At 41.8% G+C, this 11607-nt stretch overlaps 1 protein-coding gene across 1 annotated transcript; it reads right to left on the bottom strand.

The window, feature by feature from the left end:
* Nucleotides 1-619: 619 nt before the first annotated feature.
* On the bottom strand, nucleotides 620-2390 carry LOC133914337 (uncharacterized). Its single transcript, XM_062357455.1, has 2 exons — nucleotides 1782-2390; nucleotides 620-1212 (listed from the first exon to the last, which is right to left on the bottom strand). The coding sequence occupies exons 1-2, from the start codon at nucleotides 2107-2109 to the stop codon at nucleotides 1130-1132; spliced, it is 411 nt and encodes a 136-aa protein (XP_062213439.1). The 5' UTR covers nucleotides 2110-2390; the 3' UTR covers nucleotides 620-1129.
* Between the last annotated feature and the right edge of the window lie 9217 nt (nucleotides 2391-11607).

Raw genomic sequence — 11607 nt, 5'->3', positions numbered from 1 at the left:
CAAAACCACCACGTGTCGTCCTTCCTCAGCACCAACAGAACCAGCAACGCAAATGGACTCGTACTGAGTTGAATTGTGCCCTGCTGCAGCGTCTCTCGCACTTGGCACTCGATCTCGTCTTTCTGAATGAGATTGTATCTGTAAGGACGCACATTCATTGGTTGGGAACTGGGGATCAATGGGATTGCATGATCAAACTGACGCTGAGGCGGCAGTCCTTCAAGCTCAGCAAACAAGTTGCTGAACTGAAGAAGCAATTTTGTATCTCATTTGGCACTGGCTCATTGTCCGGCTGTTCTGTTAGAGCACAAATTTGCACAATTCTAGCTACGGCTCCTCTATTCTCCAGTCCAGCTAACTGAGTTGCATTCAGCATTGCACATTCACTAGTCATCAGCACCACTCCTTGTATCTAAACTTGCCGATCTTGGCACCCAAAGGCCATTTGTTTCTTCACCCAATCCACTTGCATCTGGCTATGTTGCTCAAGCCAGTTGATGCTTAAGACCACATCATAACAAGCTAATGGCAGCAACTTCAAAGTGGTCTAGAATGTCTCTCCTCCAATCCGCCACTACAGCCATGAAGCTTCTTGGTACAGGTTAGAACTCCTCCTTAATCAACCCGTACTCGAATTGATTGCAATGCTCTTGTAAGCCCCGTCAGATTCCGTGCAGCCATCTCACTGATAAAACTATTGGAGCTTCTCGAATCCACCAACATCAAGACTTCCTGGCGCTGGATCAAGCCTTGCAATCTCATGGTTCGTGGTGATTGTGTTCCAGCCATAGCTTCCTTTGAGATTGACATTAAGTCCCTTGGCTCACACTCTGAACCCGCTGCATCCTCCCCAGTGCCTTCTATCCCTGCTGCCATAATACTCAAGAAGCTCTTCCACCACATGAAGCTACACTGTGGTGGCGCACCAGTGGTCGCGGCCCGTCCATTTTTCACCGTAGGCCCTGCGCTCATCGGTACACGCGCAGTGCCTCCACTAGTTCCTCCATTCCTCTGTTGATCTTTTCATTCCTTTCCTACGTGGCTCTGGCACCCTCCACTCTTCTTCTATCCTCAGCGGGATCAGTAGTCTGACTCCCCACTCGTTTGAGTGGCAGAGGTAGCAGATGCTTCACGTGGCGCCCCTCAGGATGCCATAGCCAAGGGCTCCATCCGCCGAAACTCCTTGCATTGTCCCATGTCCATCACGTCCTCCTGTAAAGAGGCCAAAGTAGTAGCAGTATTGAGCTCTTTTGGTCGTTGCAATATCACTACTGCCTTAATCTCGTCCTTAAGCCCATCTATGAACTGGGACACAAAGAAAATTGGATCCCATTGTGAACTATGAGCCATCAAGGAGTACATCATCCCATTGAACTGCTCAACATACTCCGACACCGACCCAATATGACGAAAATGGAAGAACTGACGCAAAGTTTGGGAAAATTCCTCCCAGCCAAATTTTCGTAGACTAGATCACAAAACTCCTCCCAAGTTAAACGACTGGTGCAGAAATTCGTGTTCTCCACCCAAGATGCTGCACACCCCCCCCCCCCCAACAAAATGCATCGCAACAATACTAACCCAGGAATCCCTCGACACTCCAAATACCCTAAAATAAGACTCGCATCTTTTACTCCACAATTTTGGCCGATCCCCACTGATTTGCGGAAAGTGCAACTTGGGAAGGGGTACAAGATGATAAGGGTGACTATGAGACCGCTCATCCCTCATTGTTCCCATTGCAATAAGACTGATTCGCATATCGTAGCGAGGATTCGTACCTTTGCTCGAGGACAACAATGGAGCAAATGCCACTCCATTCCCAAATCCCTGGTAATCATCATGCAGGCTGCGACCATCTGGCCTTGGTTCTTCTTCCTTGAAATCAGTGATCACCTCCTCGGGGTTCCTTTCCGACTGTTGCTTGCCTAGTCGTGAAAAAATTGGTGGTAGATTGATCGGTCGCACGCCGAGGATGGGGTTGCAGGTGATCCGGCTCAGTTGCGTGCGCAGATCGCCCATCTCCTCCTTCAGCTTCGCCACGAATGCTTCCACCTCCAGCTTCCACTTCACCAGGGACTCGATCATCACCATTTGCGCCACCACCATGTCTTGTGTGTCCTTGTTCTGTTGTTTGATCCACGCCAGCTATCGGAAGAGGTCCGCCATCTTCTGGTCACGCTCTGCATCTGATGCTGCTCACGAGTGCGATAACGATGAACTTGCAAATAGTTCAAAATCTCCAAGGTGGATAGACTCTAATACCAAATTTGTCATAAGCACGATTCCATAGACTGGGAGAGAGAAGAATCTGGGACTGGATTCAGAGAAATTGAGTGTTTAGAGGTTAGTACATTAGTCTGTTCTTGCTTGCCTAGTTGCCTTCCCCTCTTCACTCTCTCCCCTTCTAACTCTCAGCGTTTTACTCACTCACGCCGCCCATTCATCCGGGCTGAATCGAGCGTTGGCCCGCTGAGTTCGCAGCCCACACCGCGATTGGCTTCTGGGCTAGTTTTTCTCTGTGGCATCGCTCCTAGGTTGCCTTCCTTCTGTGTCGTCAGGCCCATCTATTCGCCTAGGGACCGTGACAGACTAGTGGCAGCAGTTGAAAGAGGAGCAGCAAAATTAAGGTTTTATGAAGAAAATCCGTCTGATACCATGATAGCCATATATCAAGGTTACACGGGATGGAAATCTCGATATATATGGGAGGAGATAAATTCAGAAAATATCTATCTAAACAATTCGTGACTTATCTTCTGAGGAATCGAAAATATACAGTTAGTATAAACTAATCAAACGTTGATTTGACACTCCTGCTCAAGGCAAACGAATAAGAAAACATGTAACGAACTTTGTGGAGCACAAACATGCATGGAATCAGATATTTAAAAAGTGTTTACCGGACCTAAACCCACACGCTTTTTTATTTCCCCGTTTTAAAAATACCTCGCCCTTGCTTCTAAAACTCTTGGAAGCGCTAGCTGCAATTACAAACGTATTGTAATGGCAAACCATCCTAGCTGCAGTTGCAACTGTTAGGCACGAGGCCAAGGAATAACGTCGCCATCGCCCATCGGAGTTCCCAAATGGCACACCTGGCAGCTCCGCGAAGCAACCACAAGAACGCACGTCCAGCTTCTTGGACGAGACGAAGATAAAGGAAGGAAAAAAAAAGTCAGTCGAACCCGCAGGATGAGATCCGCCGATCCGATGGCAGATCCTCGCGACTGCTTACTGCTGGAGCCGGTCCTCGTGCCGACCCGAAGCAGCACCAGTTCGGGCGAGGCAGAACTACTCGAGACCAGAATTACTTGCAGCCGTTGACGGCCTGGCCGATTCGATGGAGCTGCACGCTGCAGCGAACCGACCGGTCGATCGAGATGGCCTGCAGCCGATGGGGTTGGAGTGGCGAAACGGCAAACATCCTTCGGATATTGTCAAATGGGTCTCGTTTGTTCGGGCTCGCGCACATTTATGGCGTGGCGTTTCGACCCGCCGGGACTCTCGCATACAGCCGAACGAGAAAAGAAGAAACGCGAGATTTTTGCGAGGCTGCAGTGGCGAAACGTATCCAGGCGCCGCGGCTGCGAGTCGATCGTCTGAAACTCTGAACCAAGTGATACTCCTACTTGGTAGACTTGGACTGCTCTAGTACTGTTCTTTTTTTTCCCCTCTAGTGTGCAATTGAGATGCAGCAGGTACAGGGAATAAGGGTAGCTACCTTAGCCCTCCTCGCTCTCGCACACGCACATGCATCAATTGCGTGCTTTCGTGGCGTTCAGCTTCGCACAGCAGTATCGGAATTCGATATGACACGAGAACTAAAGTAGCTAGGTACTAAATTGTGTGTGGCCCATTTGTTTATGGTGCTGCGCGAGCAAAAGTACCGCGTGACTAGGTTTTTGTTCACTTGCAGTGACAGGGACAAGGGCGTCGTACGTGTACCAACCACAGGAAAATATATGGGGAGATCTAGTGAGAGAGAAGGGGTTGGTTAGTTTGCAAGCCTCCGGTCACCAAACCTTATCTGCTACGTACGGCCCGTCGGTCGTGCTAAAGCACGTTTTAAGTCAGGCAAGCTTCCATGCCATGCATGAGGCCGATCGAACAAATATGCAATGCGAACAATGCGCGCAGTCTGCGTGCCATGCACGGCGGTGAAGCAAGCTGAGGCAGTTTGGACTGGGTGGCGATGATTCTAAAGGCATGTTTGTTTCTGTTTTTAATTATAGGTTATGATTATAATCTGTAAGTTAAAATAAATATGTTAGATCGTAAAAATTATATTACATAATTTAGTTTTTAAATTGTAATAATTCAATAATCCATCTTTCACTTAGTTTCTACATATTGTACTATTTAATTTTTACAATCTAATTTTTTATAACTCATAGCTAAAATAAACACACGCTAAATCAATAAGTAGCTAAATTTAATAAGTGCCTGATGATATCTCTTCTTATGAATCAGGACCGTACCAACTTCTTTTCCTTCATGGAAATAAGGATATTTATTTTGTTTTGCTTTACTGACAGGCAAGCTTCCACTTTGTACTGCAGGATGGTATCTTTTTTGGTAATTTTTTATATGCTACCAGAAAAACTTATAAATTTTTGATATTTTATCATATGTCTATAACATATAAAATCATCTTAATCACTGACATATAAGATATAATAATATATTAGAGATTTAAGTTTTAACTAATAACATATGAGAAATTATACCTTTCTTTTTCATCAACGAACTGGTGCATTATTAACTGTGGCCATTTATTGGCAGCAAAGAAATGCTTGCAGTAGCGGAAACGGTGTGATACATAAGCGAGTGCAGGAGGTTATTTTCATCTATAACACGAGAGAGATGGATGAATGTAGGGTCCAGGCCGTTTGGCCTGCTGATTTTTTTCTCTCTTGCGCACCAAGACTGAGCCAACCAATCGGAGGCGACAAGCGGGCCATGGCCCATGGCGGCAACGACATCACCGTTGCGCCCGCACGCGCGGAAGCGCCCAAGACGTCGCGTGCAAAGAGGGTGACGTGGGTAGGCAGCGGACACTATATAAAAATCATTACTATCGGTTTAAAATGGATATTATTATTATTATTTTTATCGATAGTGAATAAACGGTAACAATAATATATAATTATTACTGCCGGTTCTTGATCTTATTCTGCTCGATTTGTATATTTATCATTACTAGTTCCAACTACGAACCGACAGTGATACTCAAATCAAGAAAAAAATTAAGTATTATTAATAATAAATTACTATATTAGTAGAGTTCATACTAAACTAAATACATTAAGATGTCATGCTTATAACATCACACAAAAACCTAACCGTCCAAAAACCCCTAATGCACGAGTGGTTGACTACCCACAATTGAGATGAAACTTGACCCACGAACGGAAGTCGTTGCTGTTGCCATCCTCGTCCTCGTCATCGCCGCCGTTGTCGTTGTCCTCCTCATCCGAGCTCGTCCGGGCCTTCTTGGCTCTTGGCTCGTCGATGAAATGACCCCACACCTCGTCGTCTGACGAGGGGGATCCCGGTGAAGTGCCGGAGTCGAAGGTCAGGGGTGCCTCATCCGACGACCCGTCTGGCCGGGCCTCATCCTCCTCGAATGAGGTCATGGGTGTGGGAGGCGTCCTCCGAGAAGGCGACAGTGGAGGCATCGCTGGAGGCAGAGCGGATCCATGAAGGTGGTGGTGCCCGGTGATGGGCCAAAGAGAGGGGGAGAGGATGAGAAACGTCGACATTTAAAGTCCCTGGGAAGCCGAGCAGCTGGGTGTGTGAAGCCTGCCAGTCGCGCGTATGAAGACGTACGAATTTTTTAGTGCCATTGCTGGTTCGTAAACACCAACCAACAGTAATAGTCATTGTCACTACCTGTTATAAAATATCACTATCGATTTATTTTACGAACTAACAGTGATAATTTGAATATCACTATCGTTAATTATCACTGTCGTTAGTAATAAGAATCGGTGGTGATACATCACTGATGGTTCGTGTTACTAAAGTTTTATTTAGCTCCTAAGTGTGGGTATGGTAATTAATGACAATGCATATGGACTAATAATTATCTTGAGAATTATTTGTAGTATGTTCTATAGGTGATGTATGATTGACATAGCATGGATTCATTGAGGAATACTATGAAGATCAAGAAAGATGCATCAACATCAATGAACTATAGGTGATTTTTATATTATGAAGAAGAAGCTTAAGAAGATTGACAATAAGCGTGAAGGCTAAGTCACTTGTGGAGTTTAAGTGACTAAAAGTATGAGATTATCAATTGAGTTTTATAGACTAACCTATGTGTTTGAGAGTGAGTGGGGTTAGGTTCCATATGAAGATTGACAATAAAGAATGAATGCCAAGTCACTTGTGGAGATTAAGTGACTTAAGATATAAAGTTATCAATTTAGTTTTATAAACTAACATATATACTTTGTGCTTGAGAGTGAGTTGATGTTAGGTTCCAGAAGAAAGCATGAGTTAAATTAAGATATTCAATATGCCAAGTTAGTGGAGCAAGATCAAGACAAATTTAGTGGATAACTTATAAGCTTGATGCTTATCGTTTATGCCTTGGTGGTGAACCAAATGAAGATGATATGAAAAGAGAAATATTCCATACTTGGTGCATGAGAATCAATCAAGTGAACTTCATCAAGCTTCCAAAAGATCAAGAGATGATCGAGATGGGAAGCGAGGATGATCATCGTCATCAAAAGAAGTTGAGTTGATGACGAGCTTTGCATATCTATGAGAAGCGTTAAGGCTTACATGAAGTGTTCATCAAGTTCGATGGGATTGTTCAAGGCAAAAGTATAACTAGAATAGGTTTTCTAGTTTTGCAGGTTTTAATGAGTATGGTGGGAGACCGGATTATAGGATCGATAGCTGTACTATCAAGAGGGGCTACCAAAAGCGTTGCTCGATTGTTATGTCGAGTGCTGAAACTATATGCTTAGTGCGGGATAGATTTATGTTTAGAGTTCTCTTTATGAGTCCAGGGTATCTAAAAGATGTTTAAGATTTAACCCTTTTGAGTTGTCAGTCTTAGTGGTGAAAGGTGGTTGTAGACAAGGTTTCGTGGTATTTGGCATGTTCCATATGGTACCTGGTTTAATTTTGGTGGATTAAGCTTTTGTACAATGGGTGGAAGTGTTTGAATTGGCTTTCGGAGTTTTCCTTTTTTTTTTCTAATGTGGTTGAGATCATGAATTCAGTAAAGATGTGTATCCCTCTGAATAATCTTTCTGTAGAGTCCAAAATCATAGAAATCGAACATCGGAGTCAAAAGTTATCACTATTTTTCTGAGTGTTAGCTGTGTTGATCGAAAGTTCCAATCTTATTTCGATGTCAGTCGGAAAGTCCGATTTTTTGAAATCTAATGCTCTTGGGTTCAGATGAATTTTAATCGAAAGTTCCAATCTAGAGATCTGAAGTTTCGATATGTGGTTTTTAGCAGATCTGGGAGCAAGTTTCACCGGATTCGACCGTTGGGATATGTAGGATTGAAAGTTTTGATCTGGGGATTAGAAGTTCCGATCAGTGTAGGATCTGTCCACGACTACTTTTTCAGAGTGGGGTATTTATACCCCTTTACCTCCTTGAGTGGGGGCAAAGCTTTGGAAGTGGTTTTATTGCTTTTTGTGGTGCTTGTGAGAGGTGTTAGAACTTAGTGTTCTATATTTGAGCGCTCTCCTCCCATCTTTATCAACATTTTTTAAGAATCAAGCCTTTATGGCTTAGTGAGGATAGAGTGAGGTGTGTGGAACTTAGGTTGCTCGTATGTATCGTATTAGTTGCGTGCGTTTGAATACTTGGCGTTGATCATGCGCGAGTTTGGAAGTTTGTTACTCTTGGAATCCACCGTCTCCTAGACGGCTCAATGGTGGATTATTGGCGATCTTCTAAAGTGAAGATTGTGAGGAGGTACAGAAGTTATTGCAGAACTTATCATCTCTAGAGTGAAGGAAGAGTTGACCATAGTGGAGATGGGGAGTGCATGCGTGCAACCTCGTGAGGAAAAGGGTTGAAAAAGAATCAGCAAGTGTGACCGTAATTTCCTCAACGGAGACATAGGATATCAGTAAATATTCGAACTTCAGTAACAAATCATTTATCTCTGTATTTTCTTACTCTTGTATATTATCTTGATATCTATGCTTGCATGCTTATTTGTATGTGCATTGAGTTAATTTCGTAATATTCAAATCTATTGTTTTGCACTAATCGGAAGTTCTAATGAACAGTAAAATCAGAAACATCCGATAAATAGTAATTTTAGAATTTTCAATTAGAGTTTTGTTGCATATCTTGCTATATTTGAATAATCTTTATCACACTATATGATTATAACATTCACATTTATTAGGGTGATCGTGTACTTAGTTAACCCTACCATATTTAGGCTTTTCACTTTTAAAAAAGCCGTTAGTTTATTCTGTTGCAAATTTAAACCAAATTTCAAAAAGAGGTGAAATTTTGCAAATCACCTATTCATCCTTTCTAGATGATATCACTGTCCTTTCATTTATTAACTGGTTGAGTTAATCACTCTCACTATTAGTTTTTGCTGGCTTGACTTTTTATATTGAACTAAAACTTTTGAACCAGCAGTTATTTTTAAACCGATAATGATAAGGATACATATGACCCTTTCTGTGATAATGGAATTAAACTGCTCCATCGTCGCGTGTAGTGATGCTGAGGTTGGGAACGACAGCCGTCTCAAATAAAATTTAGCATCACAATTAACAAGCATGTACTGCTCCATGATTACGCATCATTTATATGTGTTTATAACTATACTCCTGTAAAATAATAACAGATTTAAACGTTTTTTACTATACATCTTACATAATTAAACGATCTATAATAAAGTTACTCCCTCGTCTTCTCCCTCTTAATTTTTTGGAAACTTCCAATTAATTTAAAAACCTACAACTAATAGACACTATCAATTAATAACGCTATCAATATTAAAAAGTATTAATATATTATTATTTTCTTCTATTAGTAGGGATTCATCCCCATCTTTTTATTTTCTAATATTTTTTAAAAAAATTTAGCACCGTTACAACTTTATTGATTTAACGTATGTGAAACAAATGCGTGGTTGCTAATAAAATAAGACCTTGAGTTTTTAGCTGCGTGCCGATACTGTCGGGTCAGACACATCGGATATAACTTGACCCATCTCGTAGCGCACATATTTTTCCTCGTGTCTGGTGTCGATAAAAATGTTTCAGAAATTCACGTTGCATTATCGACTAAATGACCAGGAATCACGAACTGTATCCAAGGATATTAACGTTTCGAATTAATTTGCCGTTTCATTGTTCATCGGGTATCTTTTTCAACAGTAGAAATATGGACCAGTTATTGCTAATATATCCCTCCGGACCCCATATACGAGTAAGGGATATATTTGATGCAAATTGGACTTTTAAGAAACCTTGGAACCAAATTGAAATATGTATTTGTTTCTATGTAATGAGTGATTAATAAGTGTGTTGATTTATTTAATGATTTGGATTATATGAGCATATATATTATAATTAGGATCATAACTAACTAAAATTGCAGAGGAAATGGAGTTAACGTGTTTATTTTTTAGTCAAGAAAATTATACACGTTGGATGATCTAGCGCTCACGAAAATGAGCATGTTGAATGGTCCGACGTTCAGATGCTATACACTCTAGAGTATTTTAACTTAGAAGAAAAAATTGAAATACACGTCAGATAGTTCGATGATGGGCACTGTGAACATCGGAGAATTTCTTATAGAAAGATTGCAAATCGACTCTGGTAGACTTATATGCATCAGATGGTCCATGACAAACAAATACATATCTCTAAACCATATCTAGTTAGTTTCAAATTGAAATCATCAGCTTAAGACACATCCTAAAAATAATTGTGAACGTCAGATGATTCGGCGTCCACACCTCCAGAGCGTCGGACCATTCAATGCGTTCAACTCCCCAGATCGACCGTCTTGAATCCTCTCTGCAAGAAACAGTTCGACATATACAATTTCTCATCATCGGATCATCTGGCGTGTCCATTTCCACAAGACAAAATTTGGCGGTTGACGGTTGGATGATCAGGGTCAAGCGGAATGCTTATTGCCAGATAATCGAGAAGGTCAGATGGAGTCAAGAGTGATTCTAACCGTACATATGGAGGTCAAGCAAAGCATGGAAGGAAGGATGAAGACTGTGTGTTAACAAAATCAAACGAAAGGGATGCTGGTACAAGTGACAAGGCAGTCCGGAGGGATCGGGAGTGGGAGAGATGTGCTGGCAGTCAAGATCGCAAAACAGAGTACACCCATCGACATCAGGATGCTCGTTTGGGGTCAGAGCAAGCGGCAGTGAGTCACTCTTTAAGTAGCGTCCAAGGTGGTTTCGCGGTTTGGCCTCAAAACCGTGTAAGGATAGAGTGCACATGGCATCATCGTGAAACTAGCATCGAGCCTAAGCTAAGTAACGAAGGTGCCACGATCATCCGATGAATAGAGAAAAAATTAGACAAAACTACCTCCAGTGGTAGGTGGGAGTGCATTATTAGGGAATGATAGTTTAAGGATAGCATTGCTTGAGAGTTAAGTAAGCTCCCTTAGCCTATAGATAAAGGGGTATGGCTGGTGATTGATGGAGAGCCTTAGAGAGTTTTTTGAGAGTTTTGAGAGCATTCTACTTGTTTTGTGTGGAGAGCGAGACAAGAGTGCTTAGCCTATGTTTAGGTCAGAGCTTTTGTGAGAAAAACACTTTGTAATCAATCAAAAGATGGTGTTCCTCTAAGCTTACTGAAGAGAGTGTTTTTTTCATATGCTTGAGTTCATCTCCTTCTAGTCTCTTGCTTTTGGCTTCCGTGTTTTGCTGTAAGTTTTTGGTGTTTTCTTGTCAAATTTCATTTTTCTTGAAAGCTGCACCTTTTGAGTCGTGTAAGAGGTGTTTTTCCTATTACTAGAGGGTAATATTCTCATATGAATTGATCTTGAATTATCTCAGCCCTCTGGATCCATCAACTTGAAGAATCTCTTTTTCTGGTAGCTAATTCTTTTGTGTTTACAAGTTTTTTGTTCTAGTTGATTTCTTTCTTACGCTATGAATCTTGATATGGTCTTAAATAGAACTTAGAGTTCTCATCCATAGAAAAGAAGAGTTAGTTTTAGAAGTCTTGCAATCTGTTCTTGTCTCTCTTGCTTCCATATATGTTATTGAGGTGCGTTGGGTTAAACAATAGGAAGAAGACAATCAATTTCATAAGAAATTTGTTTAGGCGCCTTGTAGGAAACATCAATTTCATAAGAAATTTGTTTAGGTGCCTTGTAGGAAACATGCCCTTAGGGAGAATAAGCATTTTTGGGCTTATATGTGATTTTGGTGATTAATGATAATATAATCAATGAGACTAACATGTGTGTCAAGTATACACTTTAGTAGGCCTCATGGATGCAATACATAAAGAAGACACAGTAGTCGGGACAAATTTCACTTGAATTGGACAAGTCCCAGGAATTTTGTGAACGCCAGAAGGTTCGGAACAGAAGAGTTGTGAACATCGGAGCAT

Source organism: Phragmites australis, chromosome 4 (genome assembly GCF_958298935.1).
Source record: "Phragmites australis chromosome 4, lpPhrAust1.1, whole genome shotgun sequence".
In the NCBI taxonomy this organism is placed as follows: Eukaryota; Viridiplantae; Streptophyta; class Magnoliopsida; order Poales; family Poaceae; genus Phragmites; species Phragmites australis.
Note: the sequence above shows the minus strand (reverse complement) of the source record. Positions and strands in the feature narration are given on the sequence as shown.